The following is an 18,921-nucleotide window of genomic DNA, read 5'->3' on the forward strand; positions in this document are numbered from 1 at the left end:
GAATGTACATAAAGATATGGCTATTTTTGCTTCGGAGATGGTTGATACATTGCGGCTTGGACTTTGGAGAATCCGAATCCAATCCAATCCGACTTTAACTGCAGTTAGTTTAGTGTATGCCTAAATAGGCATAGCGCGGAATCTTGCGGCTTTTGCGGCTTAATCCGCGCCAATCCACGCGGATTTTGGCGCGGATGCGGATCCAAGCCTGAGCATCCAAAATCCACGCGGCGTGGATGGAGAGCACCCTCCATCCGCGCCAAACCGCGCCGAATGCAACTCTACTTCTGAGGATATCCCAAGGCTGAGCAGCGCGCTATTGGCCCAAGATAGGTCAATCATGTTTTGTCCTCAGGTCGGTGAGTCTGGTGGGAGTGTTAGGGTGAGGTCTTGGGTTTCTGTCCAAGATAGAAAGGGTTCTGCTCTTGGAGAGGGTCAGGCAGAGGACTGCCATATAGGGTGTTGAAGGTTAAAATCTCCAGCTATTAGGCAGGGGAGAGATGAGGTTGTCTGTGTCATGAGAGACTCCAAACCTTGACCCTCATCAACTGCTCCACGGGGAGCGTTGTAGATGTTGACCAGGAGTGCTGTCTTCTGGGGGGTGTTGATGTGGACAGTTAGGATGTCCCTGGATGGTGGTCCAAAAGGAACTAGTTCTGCTTTCAGATGTGGATGTTTCCGTATGTATGTGAGGACTCAGGGTCTAGCTGACCAGTCTTCAATCAGGGCTAGTTGGTGAAAGGATGGATGGTGTTTAGATATTCGACAGGAGCAGTCTGTAAAGATCCAGGGCTCCTGAATTAGCACTGCATGGCAATTGTTTTCAAAAGCTAGTTGAAGCGCAGTTTCGTGCACTTCCCAGTTTCGGCCAACATTGAGTTGGAGGATCTGTAGGTGACTAGATAGCCTATCTAACACGAATGAGGCTGTTCTCTTGTCAGTGGGGAGCCCAAGTTTCTGGGGGGGGCTCATCTGTAGCAGACTGGTCTTGGAGCATATGTTGGCATGCACCAGCTTTTTTGACTGCAATGAATTGTGATCTGGATAATCACTGGATGACTCCCTGTTGTATGGTAGGTCTGGTGGGGCAATTAGAGTGGTCTGCTGGGAAAGGTCCACAGCAATTGGTACAGCATGGGTCTGAGGTCGCATCCTCATTGTTGGGAGAGGAATGTGTCTCTTCATTGTGATCTCTCTTGCTGCAGATCCGGCATCTCGGAGTGCGAGTGCAGGTCCAGGGGTTATGGTAATCCCAGCATTGCGTGCACTGTTCTATACGGGTTCAGAAGGGCTTCCGCTTAATCTGTATGTTTTCCCCATAGAGGTGGACCTGCTTAGGGACTATCTGGGCCTGGTTCTCTGGGACGGCCATGATAAGGGTGCCAGAGGGCGGGTTCTTGCTTGATCAGTAGAACTTCAGAGGGGAGAGGCCTGTTTGGAGCTTGAACTCCTCTAGGGCCATGTGTTCAGTTATGGGAACTTGGGTCCTATCATAGCTAGTATACTCTTGTGGGGCATTTGGGAGGGCGAATATGGCCCAATTCTGTTCGGCCTCAGCCTTGGCTCCTTGGATACAGTTCTCTAGAGCCTCCTTGCGCTCCATGAGCAAGTGGAGGCCCAGGCCATCTCTGGGCCAGATTGCTAGGCCAGAAGGCACCTGTTGAATTTCTTTCACGGCTGCAGAGCGGGTCTTGTCCAGGTGTTTCCTCAGTATATCCATAGCGGCGTGCGGGCTGGCTCGGCGGGCAGGGTGACCCTCAGGGAGGCGTAGGAAGATGCGGGGGGGGGGGCTTCTCAGGTAGCCGTGAATTGTAAGCGGACTTGTGTATCTTGAGTGGTGCCTTGGGGGCACCGGGTGAGGCTCTAGCAGCTTCGGCATAGCCATTGTGCTTAGAGGAAGGGGATAGGTGGTTATCTGCTTTGGCAGGGAGTCCCGTCGCTAGGTTCGAGCTGAAGTTGAGGACCAGGTTCTGATGTCCTTGCCCAAGGAGGCAGCTCCTTGAAGGCTCCTCTCTTCCCAATTGGTGATTTTCAGGTTAACCATAGAGACGAACTCCATTACTTCATCTCCTGTAGTCTTTATCTGTGCTGTGCGCGAAGCCACTGCTGCTGTGATGTGGCTTTGGAGCTCCAGGTCGAGTTGGCTTTGGGGGGATCCGTGGGGAGGGGATTCGGGAGGCGTATTTTGATTGAATTGTCCAGTCCATGGCATGTTCTGAGGGATAACAGGGGGCTCTATAGCTTTCTTCGGGGTTTCTGGCCTCGGTCGTTTGGGCGGTCGTTTCGGGGTGGTGGGCTCTCGGGGGGAAGCGGTCGGGGACTCTTGTGTGCCCGGGGCTTCCCCCATATTGGTCTCGGCCATAGGACTGGCGATAGCGGTGTTTATACTCGGTGGCTGGCGTGGGATTCGTGAGCAAATACTCACGAATTTGGCGCTGCGTGGTTGGGCATACAAGTGCTCAGCCTGTACTCATACTGCATGCGCAGTGTCCAATCACGTTATATTCTAACAAGAGTAGCCAGGATCATCAAAACCACCTGAATAAGATAAGGAATCGCAGCCTTGCGCTCGGCCACAGACATCTTTTCTCTCCTCTCGCAAGGTGTTTCTGTGTGTTTTATTCAACTCATCACTAGCCCGGTCTACATTGGCTGGACAGCCATGTCCACCGAAACGCGAGGACACAATGACTACACCGTCGGATGGATTTGCGCTCTCCCGCTGGAGATGGCGGCGGCCAAGCTGATGCTGGATGAAATCCACCCGTCACTTTCACAGCCGCGACATGACACCAACACTTATGTTCTTGGAAAGATCGCGAATCACAATGTGGCCGTTGCGTGTCTCCCGTCTGGTGTCTATGGGACTACCTCTGCAGCAATTGTGGCCAAGCAGATGACATCCACTTTCCAATCAATCCAATTCGGTTTGATGGTAGGCATTGGAGGCGGAGTTCCATCATCAGAAGACATTCGACTGGGAGATATCGTAGTCAGCCAGCCAACTGGCTTGCTACCGGGAGTTGTGCAGTACGATTATGGGAAAACGGTCGAATCAGGGCGGTTGCAACGCACGGGAACAAGGAATCTGCCACCCCAAGAGCTGCTCACTGCTCTTTCCCATATCGAGTCCAACCGCATGACTGGGAATTCCGATCTTCAGGATCTTATTTGGGATGTTACCTCAAGTAATGACCTGTCCTCCTTTCACTCGCCTGGACCCGAACGAGATGAACTTTTCGACGCATCCTATCGTCACAATGCTGCCTTTCCTGACTGTTCCGATTGTGACCGCAGTCAGTTGGTGATCCGTGAGCAACGATCATATACTATGCCAAAGGTGCATTGCGGCACGATAGCATCTGGCAATCAAGTCATGAAAGACGGCCAAACTCGCGATAAACTGGCCCAGGAACTGGGTATTTTATGCTTTGAAATGGAAGCGGCTGGCCTCATGGACCATTTCCCTTGTCTTGTAATACGGGGGATCTGTGATTATTCCGACTCGCACAAGAACAAAGACTGGCAGGGTTATGCTGGTGTTACAGCGGCTGCATATGCAAAGGAGCTACTATCAGAGGTGCCAGTGAAGCACATGCAGCTTACTGATCATCGAAACCCTCTCGGTACGTTTATGTCGAGCTGTGTGAGGACACGCCTAATATCAATATAGAACAATTCAATATTCGGTTCAGCACGGTCGGAATTCCACATATTCCTAACTTCGTTGGTCGAGAGCAAGAGCTCGCAGACATCCATCAGAAGCTTCATTCCGACGGCTCGAATGGAACAGTCGTCCTCCAAGGACTTGCTGGAATAGGCAAAACTCAACTCGCAGTAAAATACGCATTGCAGCACCAGCATGATTACGCAGCGGTATTCTGGCTGGATGCTACTGATCCATCGACGCTGGAGACTAGTTTCGTGAGCATGATGAATCGTATTCTGTTAGCGGACTCTTCAGTGGAGATGTTAGAAGGTTTCATCGATGATCAGATCTCGTACCTTAACAAGCTGTTGGATTCGGCGAAAAGATTCAACACGCGCCTTTATAACCGCGCTTTTTCCCAGAACAAAAGGGCATTCGAATCACTTGATGTCAGCGACGTTGTGAAAGTGATGAAGAAATGGCTGAACTACCCAAAGAATAATCGGTGGCTGCTTGTATATGACAACTTTGATGCCACTGCATACCCCCCACTTGACGATTACAATCAACTTCGACCCTTTTTACCTGATGCCCAACAAGGGCATATAATCGTCACGACTGCCTCGCCGGGGTTTTACCTTGGAGAGTCGATTCGCATAAGAGGGATAGGCTCCGAACATGGGCTTAAGATCATGTCACTTGCATCGGAGCGGCATGACTTGGGCAATGGTACAGCGTCTACCTCATAATCTTATGAAACGTGCTAATGCCTTCTATAGATCTGCATATCCACGAAGTCGTCGAAGAAATGGACGGATTACCGGTGGCCCTAGCTACTGCAGGGAGATACCTGAGCCAGGTCTCCATCAGCTGCCGTGAATACCTCGAATTATCCAGACGGGAGTGGCGTCGTCTTCAAGAGAATTCCCCTGAGCTTCCTGCATACAAGAATAAGCTTTATATCAGCTGGAATATTTCTCTACGGGAAATAGCCTACAGACATGAGTTTTCATTTCGCCTTGTCTCTGTGTGGGTCTTTTTCGATAGCCAAAACCTATGGCGTGAATTGCTCCACGAGCCCGACGAGGTGTATTCGTTGTTGGAGTTTGCAGATGATCCAATAACCTTCCATGAAGCGATGAGGGTTCTGTGCAATTATGGACTAGTGGAAGTCGCTTCGGATCCTCGGAATAAAACGAACGAATCAAGGGGCTACAACATGCCCAGACCAGTTCATTCGTGGCTTACCAATGAATTTAGCAACATTCTTCTTCATAAGCCGATAACAGCACATTACGCTTTTCGCTGTGTCGGAAATTATGCACAAAAGTTACTTGATTCACAAAACTACTATGATTTTTGTCGCTTTCGTCCGCATGCCAAAAGAAGTATGCAGCTTATATCCGAGAAACTCCAGGCTGCAGATGTCACGAAACCCTCTTACGCTCTGGACTTTGTCGGTATTGGACTAGCTTATCTGCACGGTAGTGATTGGGCACTGTCGAGAGGCCATAGTGTCTATTTGAAAGTGCTGCGTGCCAGCTCTTCAGAGCACAACCGTGATCTGATCATCGCAAAAAACTGGTTAAAGCTAGGCCTCCGGAGATTAGAAGCATTCGACGAAACATTTCACGGCACAACAGCTATTATCCTCTCATCCCTGGCTGATGTATATACGGGAATGCATAAATTCCACAAGGCTCTGCGAATGAGACTTCTCGAACTGAGAACTCGCCGGGAGAACCATGATTGTTCTCCAGCGGCATACTGGCATTGTATAGATGATATCTTCGCCAATTGCATCGACCTTCTCAACCCATGCATAGCCATTGGTTCGATCCTTGGGTCAATATGTGTGATTTATTCATTTTGCACTGATCCTGATCTCTCAAATCGCGACATCCTATTTATTATCATCTGGTTATTCTTGATGATAAGCGCACCTGGTGTTTTACTCCGCTGGAAGCCTCGATGGCTCCTAGTCTCTGTGTCAATAATTTCAACCTTATGCTTGGAGATCCACGCCTGGGTGTGGGAGTCACCTACAACGTATCATGTCGCGCGATACATAGCTTGGGTACTCTATCTTCTGATAGTAGGCGGCATGATCTATTTTGAGGGGGTTGGTCAGCGGGAATCAGATGTATAACGTCGTCTATTGGGGGCAGCATGATCTCTTCGAGGCTTGAAAGGTCAATTCTGCAGCTGTTTAGATATCGTACGACTCATCCATACATGACGTTTTGGTTTCTACTCATTGTTATATATGCCATAATGCAGCACAGTGTGTGCCACTGATCGTTCCTCACGAAAGTGAGAAGCATTAGAGAAAATGTTGAATTTGAATTGTATTCAAAAGCCAATAATCCATAGGCCCATGTATGCATAGCCAAAACTCCATGTCTGCACTATTCACAAAAAGAAAAAAGGTATAGAGGTATGTCATGAAAAAATGAGAAAAACCCAACCCAACCAGTATCCTGCCAGCCAATATCATCCAACAAGTAAAAAGAAAAAGTGAAAAAGAACGGAATGCAAAGGTGCAATGCAATGCATCGAGGCTCAAAACAGATAAAATGAAATGAAATGAAAAAGAATGAGAGGTGGAAATGAAAAATGAAAAATGAAAAATGAAAAAAGAAAAAAGAAAAAAGAATTAGTCCGTAATCGCCTTTTTCCTCAACACGCCCAGTTTCTCCAATTTCGTCCAAGCATGATTCATATCCGATCCTTCTTCGAGCATCGGCCGTAACTCCAATCCGTCCAGGTGTTTAACTGAACCGCCCGTTCCAGCGTAAATCATAAGTTCAACAATCCTTCGTCGTAGCCGCGTTGACTCGTCCAAATGAGATACATACTTCATGTCCGCCTCAGCATCTGCAGCGGGCAATGTGTAAGGGTCGTTGATTTCGACATCGCGGTCCTTGTCTGCGTCCGCGTCCATATCCATGTCCTCTAGCTCGCCGTCTATCTCGCCCCATAGTGCTGGGTGAGGGATACCCTCGCTTGGGTTCTGGCCCATGTCAGCCAGGGCAGCCGGGAGGTCAAAGGCGGCTTTGGCCTGGGGACGCTCGCGCTCGCGGTCTGCTTCCTTGCCATGCAACTTCTTGTTCTCCGTGGTTTTGCCACTTCCCGTGACGGGTAGTGGGTAGAATCGGACACTCAGAGGGTTACCCCGGATGTCGACCTTTTGAAGCGAGCAGGCACTGTTTCTGCTCGTCCTTCCTATGTAGCTCAAGGCTTGACACAGTCTTCGCATTCTCGTAATGCGGTTTCCGGCAACTGCTAATCGGGAAAGACAGTTCATACCCGCCAGTTCAGTAACGCCCGTCAACGCGTTGAAGTTCAAGTTGAGAACCTTGAGGTTGGGGAATTTCAGGGAGAACTCCGCCGGCAAGCTCTCAAGCTTGCAAGATGCGATGTCAAGCAGCTGCAAGCTTAGCAGTGGAGCGGATGGAGAGACACTTTGTGTGGACAACTTGTTCGACGATAAGAACACCTTACGGATATCCCTCACTTGACCCAGGTCGACGCCAAAGTACTTGTCACTGTCTCTCTCTGACACCATCTGCTCCCGAACAGAAAGGATCTCCAGTTTGTGACAATGTTCAAGCCCAGATACTGTCGACAACGCATTCTGATCAGCGTAAAGAAGGGTTAATGAAGGCAAAACGGCAGTATCGAGGGCACCCAGGTTATTATTCGAGAGTTTCAACGAGCGCAAGTTGTACATAGGCGCTGGGAAATCAACTTCAGTGAGGCGATTGAAGCTTAGGTTGAGCGCGGAGACGGATGGCAAGAGGTGCAGATTCCGAACGAACGTAAGCACGTTATAGCTCAAGTCCAATTCATTGAGACGAGTCCTACCCAATCAGTAAGCAACAGTGTAGAAACAAATAAAAAGAACGAAAGGATTTACAATTCAGTTCCCTCAAAATCCACCGATGTCAGGGAGTTGTTACTCAACTTGAGACTCAAGAGACCATTCAGATCGCGAATCCCTTCGATACTCCGAATGTTATTGTCATTCGCCTTAATCTCTCGGAGATGAATCAGGTTTCCAAAGCCATCCAAGCTCTCCAGCTCGTTGCCCGAAACGTCCAGATACTGCAGATTGACCAGGTGACCCCATGCCGTTAAGCTCGTGAGACAGTTACGCTGTATTCTGAGGGTGCGTAGAGTGGCGGGGATGCCGCTAAGCTGACCGATGTCATTGTCCGATACGTCGAGATCCTCTAGACGAGGACAGAAGTCGTGCAGCTTGTGAAGGGTGATGAGACATTTGTCGCGGAGGATCAGACGCCGGACGTGCTCCCAGTAGGGCTCGAAGGGCTCGACCTCAGTAAGGTGTCTGACCAGGTCCTCTGTTGCCAAGGCAAATGTTCCGTGTACCTGGCGTAGAGAGGTCGGATTCGTGCGGTTGGCTACATAGCTGAGTTCAAGGTGCAGCGGTTTGTCGATTTGATGCACAGTGAAGTCGGGCAGGGGACTGAGATTAAAACTATAGCTCGTGTCATGCCCAGGCTCTTGGAAGCGGACCACAGAATTCTCTTGGTAACCACTAAGTGGCGTAGATACGGCTCCCTCGGTGTTTTGTCGCATAACACACAACGCTTCATCTTCACCGTTGTCGCTATCGCCAGTTGAGTGGCTGCCGGGAGTCTGAGACGCTGGATTAGGTCGCGCGTCGCCAGCCGGGCTTTCTTGCTCTTGGATAACTCCTGGATCTAGCTCCCGGCCCATGTATTTGGTCGGGGTGTAGTCATCGCTGTATGCGACACGAGAGACGGGAGGCGACGAGAAGTTAACGGTAACCGCTCGAGCTTGCTGATTGGGAGCTCTCTGGCGGCGAGGAGGTTTCGATAAACGTCCCTCATGCAATTTGATCTCGTGCTCAACTTCACTGGTGGATTCTCCGTTTCTGTGTTGATCAGTATCCCACGATGTCGCTCTGGTGCCGGAGTCGAGATCAGTGGAGGTAAAACGGGATGCTTTCGACTGAACGGTGCTGGCGATAACCGACGGTGCTCCATCGCGTGTCCGTGGCCGTTTCGCACTGAGTGGACTTTGGGAATCGTCAGCTTCATCGGCCGGCCGGCCATCGTCAGTCTTAGTCGGGGAACTGGACTGCATTCGCATCATCTCCTGCAATTCGTCGACACTAAGATCTGGAATATCCCTGAACGGATCATCCTCGCTATCGTCGCCTTTTGGCTTCTCAGGTGCTTGTTTCACTTTCTCCTTGACCCACTTCTGTTTGAAGCGGTCGTAAGTGAAACCGTTGACTTGTTCCGGAATCAAGTGCGACACCACGTCGGAGGACAGGACGCCTTTCGCATATGAACCCTGCGATGAGCCAGTGGGAATGCTCTTAGACGACATTTGTGAGTCGATAGTAACATGTCCGCCTTCCTCGTCGACTGACCCTACCGAATGCTTACGTTCCTGCTGGCCGTTAAAAGCGTCATTCTGGTTGCGCTCAGCTCCAGCCTCAAAGTCAGGAGGACTGTCTCGGGATGGCGATCCGGGTTGCTGATCGTCATCCAAGTGGAGTGATGCGACAGATGTACTGACTCCGAATTCTGGATCATCGTTTTCTTGGAACTTCCTCAAGTAGCTTGTGACGCGCGGGTTGGGCTCGTTGGGCTCCCTGAGCTTACGCAGATCGACACCTTCCCGGCTTGGGGGACGTGAGAACTCTTCCCGAGTGGAATCATCATCGTCGTCATCATCGTAACTATCGTCGTCGTCTTCTTCGCCTTCCACATCAAGTTCTTCCACACTCGGTAGCCCGCCTGTGGTTCTACCCTTTGATCGGATCATGTCCATGACTCTTGTGGCTTCGTTGAGGTAATCCTGAGTGGTGATTGAGCCTCTGCGCACCTCATCATTGACACCAGTCACTTGGACCCTAGGGATGGCCATATCTGACGGCGACTCTTCGCCAATGTTGGTATCATTAGGGTGGTGCCAGTGCGACGAGGATCTCTTTCGCGTGGAGGAATTTGAATGGCTTGCTATCGGGGTTCGTGGTCTTTGCTGCGAGCGTGATTGATCCAGATGATTCTCGTCACTGTCGTTGATGCCGTGTTGCATCAAGCTTTTTTGCAGCAATGAAAGATTATCAGACCGACCTGGCAAGTTTCGGCCATCCTCGTCTTCATAATCTGGACTACCTGATTTCAGGATGGTCCTGCGCCTTTTTGGGTTCGTCTCTCTTGAACGTATGGTGGATCTCTGTTTAAATTCGTCGTAGTCCAAAGAATCGTCGTCTGCGGACGACCGGTGATCAGCATCTGGAAAGTGCTCATGGTCATGGTCGTCAAGTGAGGTCCGTCGATATTGCCGATGAGAAACAGAAGATCTCCGTCGTGAAGAAGGGCGGTAGTCGGGATCTGGCATCTCGTGGTACAGCAGCTTGGGTTCATAAGGGCTCGTATCAGAGAAATCAAAATGGTCCAGACCGCCATCTCCGAACCGGTTAAGTTCAGGATTGTTTGTAGCTCTGATCCTCGAGCGCCTTGAAGATGGTCTGTCTAGTTTCACGCTTAACAGGCTTCGGTTTTCGCCCTTCCGTCGAGCCTCCTCTGAAGGCGACACCGGTTCGTCCTCATCGGACGGGTGGCCAAAGGTCTCCTCGAATTGACTCATCCGTCGCAGAAGTTTGTTATTCGTGAAAGTGTCATGATTTCCAAAAAGTTTCAATGGGCTGCCGGATGACGGCATGCCCTCGACCTTGCCCTTCTCCGAGCTCTCGGTCGCAGAGTTTTTGCTCTGGGCCGACGATGGCCTTGGTAGTGTGGGTGGATCCGTTAATGTATTAGTTTTGAGGTAGTATGGAGGTGAGCTTCGGATGCGCGAATTCCACAGTGCCTGTGGGGAGAGACGCTGGGAAGGAAGGGGCGACGGAGTAAGGCGCGGCTTGAGAAGGGATCCTTCACCCAAGAAATCTGTGCGGCGGAACCGGGCAAAAGCACCCAATGTGCCCATAGAAAGATCTTGAGGCAATGAGTTGCTCGTCACGTCCAGCAATTCATTTTCTGGCGGTAAAATCTCTGCCGGAACCTCGCTCTGCGGATGCAACAGCGCGCTATCGCTCGCTCGGGAGCCGGGACGGTCTCCAGTCCGCAACGAGAGACCCTCCAGTTTGTCTGTGACTTGCTTCAGAGCTGACTTTATAATTTCGGACGTTCCGTTGCCGTCTAGTGTATTCGACCGCGAGAAAGTAATCGGGGTAATACCTTCATTCCGGAGATCTTCCAAGCCACTTGCACTGCGTAGTTTGATGTCGTTGAGAGAAGAATGATTTCCGTTGCGATTTTGTTCCTCCCCGCTCTTCCTGATCTTTAACGCGTCTCCTGGGGATGCGCGTGGACTGCTAACATTGTCGCGCTTTGTATCCTGCGAACCTGGATCCTTGCCCTTTGAATCACCAGTATTTTCCCGACGGTTCTCATCGGGACTCTCCATGTCGGGATTGTGCATATTCACGTCACTGCCCTCGTTGAAATTCCATATATATGCCGACTGCTTAAACATGGGAACCTGGTCGTGTCGCGTCGCTCCAGAGCCTGGAGTGGGAGGCTTAAAGACGCTCTCCAGCCCAATGGGTGCAAACAAATCGCGTTGCTCGCCCGTGGGTAATTCACCGTGTACCAATCTCTTGCGCCATTCTGGGGTCGACTCTCGCGTCTTGTCGTTCTCCTTCGGCCGGACCTGCACCGTACCTTGCTGACTAGGCTGGCTAGACTGGCTGGAAACGTTTGATACCGACCGCAAGGGCGAGCGCGTGTCTATTGCGTGAAGTTGTTTACGCGCAGCGGGATTCGGTTTCGGACTGTCTGACGTCGGTTTCGACTTCGACGATGACGCTGTGGATTTCGGACTTTTTTTCGTTCCAGACTTCGGAGTCCGTGTCGGCTTAGTACCGCTTCTAGACCGGGGGCTGTTGTTCTTGGGCACGGGGGATCGCAGTTTCGCCGGCGTCCGGGGTGTGCGGCTCTTGGGCGTAGGCGGTTCTCTCCTGATAAAATGGCACGGTCGGGTAACTTTCTTCTTGGAATCCGCGGGGGACTGCTCAACGGAACGGTGGCGCGCGGGAATAGGAATGCGACTGGGAGAGTCCTGAAGGCTGGATTCGCGGGAATGGTTAATGGATCGAGCCGGAACCGGACTTGGAGTAGCAGGGATGGGCTCCCAGTCGTCCGTTAGGCTATCCAGCCACGGGGGATTGTTATTGCCCATGGCTGCTGGCTTGGTTCTGCATGTTAATTTCCCATTCACAGCATCCGCGGTGTAGTGAACGCGGCTCGTAGTCGTATATGGCACCAGAGTCGAAAATGGGCCTGGAACCCGGTGAATTGGCTCACATTCAAATCCGAGCTGGTAAATCTGCAGGGATAACGGTTATTGTAAAGTAAAGAGGAAATAATAAGGATGTGGGCTGGGGTTTGGTCTGTATGAAGGCGCGCGAAAGTAGCGGAGTGGAAGTCGAAGGCGGCGGCGGAATTGTTTTTTTGTGAAGGAGGTCGGGGTAACCCCGGCATCAATCATACATTCATTGTGCAGTACACTACTGTGAGGCTTGAGAGCTGCGTTGGAAAGATTATTTGGAGTATTCCTTTACTACTGACTGCTGAGTCTCTTATAGTATCCCTCTGTTGATTTCACAGTGCTTTACTACGTACTCCCGTACACCGAGTCAGCGAGTACTCCAGCGCTGATACCGCATACTCCGCACTAGCATACCGTTGAGCTGGCATAAGACGACACCAGTTGCGATTTGGACGAAGTGTGGAGGGATTTATACCGTCGAATTAAGCAAACAAACTTGCTCACTCGATCCAATTAGTCTGACACTAGCTTTGCGCGGCGTTGAGGACACCGGACTGGTCATATCCCGCTTACAGAGTGCAGTTGCGCCGGCACGAGATCCCACTCCCTTATCAGAATCACATACAAACAACTGCAAGATTTCGGACTTTGAGAGACATCACAATCGCATTTCAAGCATTTCTCCGTAGAATGAGTGCAGAATAGAGGGCTATACTGGCTTACATAAGCACGCGTTGACCCCGGCGCGTAAAGTGGTTTTCTCTTTTTTCCGCGTCGATGAACGAGGTCAGTACGTATCCGCCAGCGATGCTCAAGAGACGGCGTTGATGCCTGTGGACGGTCTGCTGCTTTGGAGATGAGCATCTTACCCCCTTTTCTATTTACCCACCCGCCATTTCACCACCCCCAGCTGCTCAAATCACCCAATGCAGCTGCGTGTGACTGCCGCTGAGCTACCTCCGTCCACCTTCCTACCTCCCCTCCTCCTGCCATCCCGATGCCATTCCCTCGACCAACCTCTCCGGTTTCGCTCGAAGTGTGCTCGCCTTCCGCAGATGATATAGTTTCAGATGATGTGCTGGGCTCTGATGATGAGTTGGGCGAGGATGCACGCAATGCACAGCGTCAGAGGATTGAGAAATTGGCCGAAGCGTATCTCCAAGGCGCCCCGCTCTTTATTCTCTCCGCCTCTCTCAAAGGACCGTTCGATCAAGGATGGGTGAATCCGTGGACAAAAAAGCGGAAATCGCGCAGTGCAGCTGAGGATTCCAGTGGCCCAGTAGTGCAGGAGACTGATCCGCGGCCACGGAAGCAGTTACATCATGAGTCGCACGAGTCGTCCCGCCGTACGGAGACCTCCGTCGCTCCGTCAGATGCCCCTAGTGAGAGCTCGCCGGTGATCTCGAAACATCAGAAATCCCGCAAGCCATTGCAGGATAAGCAAAGTCGGAATTCAGCATCCGTACAAGGCACGCCCAAGAGAACAGTACCTTGGACCGGGGACGCTCAGTTGAATTCGGAACTACGTAACAGCAGCATCGCAAGGCCAACAGATGACAACTGGTTAAAGAGGGACCGTAGGAGGATTGGGTTCGGAAACTTCGATCCGCCAACGTCGCCAACGACTACTGTGTCCACCCGTCTATCCGATACAAGAAGCCGACTACACCAGTCCCTTGTTCCCAGTCCCAGTCATTCAAGCTCGAAAAAGACAGACACAAAGGAACCAGCATCATCACAGGTCGACCGGCTACAAGAAAGTCGCCGTCCCGAGTCTATCGCCGAAAGCCATTTCAGACCTTCGCCTATCAGGCAACAGAACGTTCCGCATTCCGTTACCCATAATGCTCAATCCGACACCTCGTTCTGTATTGTTTCATCATCATCACAGTTGCCAAGATTTGAATTCCGTCGACGGAGGAAAAACTCCAAATCATCGACAATGAAGCAAGCGGAGGAAGAACCACCCGCACCGTCAGAGACTGACAAGAATGCTCAACAAGCGCATGAACGGCAGCTTACACCTTCAAAGGAATCCCCGAAGGAGTCAGCAAAGCGTGAAAATGTGTACAATGAGCCTTCCCGGCGTACTTTTACGTCGACTGCAGGCTCTCGTGCCTTTGACAGCCATACTGCTTCTCGCTCAGGCCAAGGTCTTCTAGAAAGCCGGACGACTCATGGGACCACTGAGAATTTGCCTTCAGCCCAGCCAGTACCACCTAATCCTGCTATGGCAGACTATGCTCCATCCTTGCACTACACAGCACCACCGACGAGTGCGTCGGAGAATGATGATGATACTGGCCCAGTTCCACCGCTTTCCACCCAAGCAGCCCTACTCCATGCACAGAAGTCTTTCCAAGATGGGTTGGAAAGTCAAGTGGAGGACCAGCCCACAACATCCTCAAAGAAACGACGCTCCTCTCGGTCTTCCCTCCCAAGCTCAACTACCTCACAGAAGATCACACCCTTCCACCGTCTTAATACACCCCATCTTGCTCCAGATAACAGTCCCTCAAAAACTGCCGCTGCTGTGATGCCCAGTACGCAATGTATAGTCGATGCCGTCACCCCTTTTACGTTCAGCACTGAACAGAAGCGTCATCGCCATGCCCATATTGAATCCCTACCAAGAGTAATGTCGAGCAACAAGAAGCAGAAAACCTCTAGTTTTCCGGACCGTTCTCCGAGTTCTTACTCCGACTGGTCGCCATCGCCGGAAAGAGACCAATCCGACTATAGGATCCAGAGTGCTGGGGAAAGCCCACGCGATTCACAGCCTGGGATAAACCCCAATGACAATAACCACGAACCCTCCCAGTCTACCGCATTACCGCTGACATTGTCGGGGACAACGCCGCCCACTGGGCAAGATGGCCAGGGAGGTCTTGCAGGCGAGAGCTTCAACCTGAGCCAAGCAATTGCCGATGCTGGGAGCTGGCTGCAGGAAAGTTTTGATTGGAATAGGGACCTTCGCAGGTCCGGAAATAACCCTGGTGCGTCGTCTGGAGATGCGCAACGATCTGCTTTGAATTTGGATACCCATTAGCGTTTCGACAGTTATCTTAGCTCAATCAGGATTTATATGTATATAATAGGATTAGCTCCATAAAAGTCAAGACCATTGATTTGAGCATTTTTGCTCATTTTCATCTTCAAGAAAGGGTTGCATTCTATACAAAAATGTAAACACTCATTGAGCAATGACGTTCCCGTGTTGGCCGGCGGAGTTCGCCAAATCAACTCCGACGATCTGGAGACACCGCAATCACCACCACCCACTCTGCTCTTTAAACACCATTTCAACCGGTCCATGGCGCGGGCCACGATCAAATGGCTCTGACATCAGTGAGTATCACGCCCGTCAATTTGTCATATCGCATACTCACGCCCGACAGTGGAAAGCGTTCAACTTCTTCGACGTCTCGTCGGTCAAGTTGTCGGAGAGCGCCTCCGTCTTTGGGGTATGTACTTCCACTCTTATATCTCTACATAGTCTCTCGAAACCTAACATGTCGGTCGCTAGCCTAATCTCTCAACCCTCTGCACCGGCTCCGCGAACCTCTTCCTCGGATCCACCGACGGCGTCATCCACATCGTCTCCTCCTCATTCAAGATCGTCCGATCATTCAAAGCACACGATGCCGGCTCGATTACGCATATGAAACAAATAGATGGAACGTCGCTGTTGGTTACTATTGCAGAGGATCTCCTGAATGAGCCGGTACTGAAGGTCTGGGGTCTCGATAAGCCCGAGAAGAAGACCGGGGCCCCGCAGTGCTTGTCGACGGTCTCGGTGCAGAATGCCAAGAGACAGTTTCCGGTATGTCTACACTGCTGGACGAATAGGTTGAAAAATTGCTGAGGAATTCGAATTGGTACAGATATCTGCCTTCACGGCGCTTAGCGATCTATCCCAGGTTGCGGTGGGGTTTGCCAACGGATCCGTGACGATTATTCGCGGTGATTTGATTCACGATCGCGGTGCACGACAACGTATTGTGTTTGAATCGGAGGAACCGATTACCGGACTCGCGACGCAGGACGGACTAACGACGACAGCGCTCTACATCTCAACGACGAACCGGATATTGACGTTGATCATCTCTGGGAGAGGGCAGGGCCAGCCAGCTCGGGTCCTGGAAGATACTGGTTGTGGTCTCGGATGTATGGCAATGGACAAGGATTCTAGTGATATATTGATTGCCAGGGAAGATGCCGTATACACATATGGTTCGCGTGGGCGTGGATCAAGCTACGCATTCGAGAGTCCGAAGAACTCGATCAACATCTTCAAAGATTACATCGCTCTCGTTTGTCCCCCGAGAGCTGGGTCCACAAAGCCAGACTCGCTGGATATGGGCATGAGCCAGACGGACGAGCTCTTCAGTACGACTACTTTCACTTTGCTCGATACGGACCTGAAATTCATCTCCCATTCTGAGTCACTCTCGTCCTCTGTGAAGCACATCTTCACCGAGTGGGGTAGTCTATTCCTTTTGACTACAGATGGGAAGGTCTACCGTTATCGGGAAAAGAGTCTCCAGCAGAAACTCGAGATCCTCTATCAACGCAACCTTTATATCTTGGCTATCAACCTGGCGCAGAAGACGGACGTCGACTCTATGCAGCAAAATGCCATCTACCGCAGATACGGTGACTTCCTGTATCAGAAGGGAGACTACGACACGGCAATGCAGCAATATCTTCGAGCGATCGACAACACTGAACCATCACAAGTTATACGGAAGGTGAGTATCCCTTCTAAACTATAGGGATTGCGGATCACTGACACTAAGCAGTATCTTGACACACAACGTATTCACAATCTCATCGAATACCTAGAGGAATTGCACGATCACGAGAAGGCTACAGTGGACCACACCACATTACTCCTCAACTGCTACGCGAAGTTAAAGGACACAGAAAAGTTGGACTCGTTCATCAAGGCTCCTGGAGAGTTGAAGTTTGACTTGGAAACCGCCATTGCTATGTGCCGCCAAGGCGGCTACTACGAGCAAGCTGCGTACCTGGCCACTAAATACGGTGAAAATGACATGGTTGTCGATATATTGATCGAGGATTCGAAGAAGTACGCTGAGGCTGTGGAGTATATCTGGCGACTTGAGCCTCAGATGGTATGTAGTTCACCAGGTATGGTTCATTTGAAGTTACTAACCGGTGCAGGCTTACCACAACCTCATGAAATACGCCCGTGTCCTACTGGCCAATTGCCCCCAACAAACCACTGAGCTCTTCATAGTCTACTACACCGGAAAGTACCAGCCAAGAACGCAGGTCGAGCCACCTGCCGAGCCCCAAGTACAACCTACCAGTACATTGCAGAGCCTGGCAGGTTTCCTTCCGCTGGGCCTTATAAACGTCAGCACAAGTACAACGGAGCAAGTGTCCGAGGCCCCGTCCGTGGCAGAGAATCAAATTACCGAATCGACTCCGGACTATGTCATTCCCAAACCCAGGGCAGCATTCTCTGCATTCGTGGATCATCCACAGGAATTCATTACCTTCCTGGAGGATCTTACGAGCCAACCAAACCTGAAAGAAGAAGATAAGATGGACCTATTTACAACCCTGTTCGAGATGTATCTGGACACAGCCAAGCGGCAGAAAGATACTACTGAGAAGGCGGAGTGGGAGAACAAGGCGAAGAAGCTTATCGAGGGCAAGGATGTAAGTATATTTCTTTCTAATGTGGGTTCTTACTCTTACATCTGATTAGATCCCCATCTCGACATCGAACGTCTTGCTGCTGTCCGACCTATCCGGTTTCCGAGAGGGCTCGACCTTGGTCCGCGAACAAGAAGGTCTTCGGTCTGATATCTTTCGTTCGTTTACCGCTGCGAAGGATACGCAGGGTGCAATCAAGGCTCTGAAGAAGTACGGCCCCGAGGAACCACGATTATACGTGGATGCCTTGACGTACTTTGCCTCGAGCCCAAAGATCCTAGAAGAAGCTGGCGATGAGCTCGATGCCGTTCTCAAGAAGATCGATGACGAGGGCCTCATGTCGCCACTACAGGTCATCCAGGCACTAAGCAACAATGCAGTTGTCACGATGGGCCGTCTCAAGAAATATCTAAGTGACAATATTGAGCGAGAACGGAAGGAGATTTCTTCGGTGAGTGCATATCACCGTTCTCATCGTATACTAATAACTAACCGCTCTACAGAACCGCCGCCTGATATCAAGCTACAGCACCGAAACCGAAACCAAAAAACAAGAAATCGAACAGCTAGGCACCAAACCCGTTGTCTTCCAAGCACGCCGATGCATGTCCTGCGGTGGAGGCCTCGATCTCCCGACAATCCACTTCCTCTGCAAACACTCCTTCCACCAACGCTGTCTAAACAAGGTCGACGAAGACGCTGAATGTCCCGTCTGCGCGCCACAGAATTCCACCATCAAGGCTATTCGTAAGCGACAGGTGGAATCGGCTGATCAGCATGATCTGTTCAAGGGCGAGCTTCAGCGGTCGAAGGACCGGTTCGGGGTTGTTAGTGAGTTCTTTGGGAGGGGGGTTATGCGGCCGCAGAGTACTATGGAGTGATGTGATGAGTGATGATTTGTGTTTCTTTTTGGTGCGCAATTGATACCTTTCTGTACTTAGATATTTATGGATATACGAGGTGAGGGTAGGTGTTGAACCAAGGATAGTTGGTCTCAGCCAAAACACCTCATAGCTTATATACACAACGCACAATGTATTCCCTCCAATCAAATTGCTCTTACATAGTCCATCGTCCACGCCAATGATCCCCCCAAACTTCCCTGTGTGAAGCGCTCCCATACTATTTCCCTTTAGGGAAGTGTTATCTTATCACCACGTGCCCTCGCGTCACATGGTCCCACCAAACGCGCATCAAGTCGAACTTCATCCAATCACCCAATTTCCTATACCTACTCCGTTATAGACGAC

At 50.9% G+C, this 18,921-nt stretch overlaps 5 protein-coding genes across 5 annotated transcripts; 3 read left to right on the forward strand and 2 right to left on the reverse strand.

Annotated features, from left to right (window-relative positions):
- Positions 1-1,825: 1,825 nt before the first annotated feature.
- Positions 1,826-2,347, reverse strand: ASPGLDRAFT_54411 (uncharacterized protein; the record flags this gene model as incomplete). Its single annotated transcript, XM_022548076.1, has 1 exon — positions 1,826-2,347. One exon carries the CDS (start codon positions 2,345-2,347, stop codon positions 1,940-1,942), a length of 408 nt encoding a protein of 135 aa, XP_022405011.1. The 3' UTR covers positions 1,826-1,939.
- Positions 2,348-2,576: 229 nt separating this feature from the next.
- Positions 2,577-6,040, forward strand: ASPGLDRAFT_54412 (uncharacterized protein). Its single transcript, XM_022548077.1, has 3 exons — positions 2,577-3,626; positions 3,674-4,378; positions 4,429-6,040. Exons 1-3 carry the CDS (start codon positions 2,663-2,665, stop codon positions 5,796-5,798), a joined length of 3,039 nt encoding a protein of 1,012 aa, XP_022405012.1. The 5' UTR covers positions 2,577-2,662; the 3' UTR covers positions 5,799-6,040.
- A 265-nt stretch (positions 6,041-6,305) lies between these two features.
- ASPGLDRAFT_63250 (uncharacterized protein) lies at positions 6,306-11,893 on the reverse strand (the record flags this gene model as incomplete). The annotated part of the gene is made up of 2 exons (XM_022548633.1): positions 6,306-7,512; positions 7,569-11,893. The coding sequence occupies 2 exons, from the start codon at positions 11,891-11,893 to the stop codon at positions 6,306-6,308; spliced, it is 5,532 nt and encodes a 1,843-aa protein (XP_022405013.1).
- Positions 11,894-12,980: 1,087 nt separating this feature from the next.
- On the forward strand, positions 12,981-15,032 carry ASPGLDRAFT_31498 (uncharacterized protein; the record flags this gene model as incomplete). The annotated part of the gene is made up of 1 exon (XM_022544062.1): positions 12,981-15,032. One exon carries the CDS (start codon positions 12,981-12,983, stop codon positions 15,030-15,032), a length of 2,052 nt encoding a protein of 683 aa, XP_022405014.1.
- A 226-nt stretch (positions 15,033-15,258) lies between these two features.
- On the forward strand, positions 15,259-18,730 carry ASPGLDRAFT_162623 (tethering complex subunit PEP5). The gene is made up of 8 exons (XM_022542517.1): positions 15,259-15,331; positions 15,382-15,447; positions 15,510-15,806; positions 15,868-16,734; positions 16,786-17,121; positions 17,171-17,674; positions 17,724-18,122; positions 18,175-18,730. The coding sequence occupies exons 1-8, from the start codon at positions 15,317-15,319 to the stop codon at positions 18,550-18,552; spliced, it is 2,862 nt and encodes a 953-aa protein (XP_022405015.1). The 5' UTR covers positions 15,259-15,316; the 3' UTR covers positions 18,553-18,730.
- Positions 18,731-18,921: the final 191 nt, after the last annotated feature.

The sequence above is a fragment of the Aspergillus glaucus genome (genome assembly GCF_001890805.1).
Source record: "Aspergillus glaucus CBS 516.65 unplaced genomic scaffold ASPGLscaffold_2, whole genome shotgun sequence".
Classification (NCBI taxonomy): domain Eukaryota; kingdom Fungi; phylum Ascomycota; class Eurotiomycetes; order Eurotiales; family Aspergillaceae; genus Aspergillus; species Aspergillus glaucus.

Excerpts from the sequence above, each read along its gene's own strand:
- ASPGLDRAFT_54412 (XM_022548077.1), top strand. The coding sequence starts at position 2,663 with ATGTCCACCGAAACGCGAGGACACAATGACTACACCGTCGGATGGATT. Across the intron at positions 3,627-3,673 it reads TGATCATCGAAACCCTCTCG|AACAATTCAATATTCGGTTC; the intron begins GTACGTTTATGT and ends ATATCAATATAG. Across the intron at positions 4,379-4,428 it reads GCGGCATGACTTGGGCAATG|ATCTGCATATCCACGAAGTC; the intron begins GTACAGCGTCTA and ends TGCCTTCTATAG.
- ASPGLDRAFT_162623 (XM_022542517.1), top strand. Across the intron at positions 17,675-17,723 it reads AGCTTATCGAGGGCAAGGAT|ATCCCCATCTCGACATCGAA; the intron begins GTAAGTATATTT and ends ACATCTGATTAG. Across the intron at positions 18,123-18,174 it reads AACGGAAGGAGATTTCTTCG|AACCGCCGCCTGATATCAAG; the intron begins GTGAGTGCATAT and ends ACCGCTCTACAG.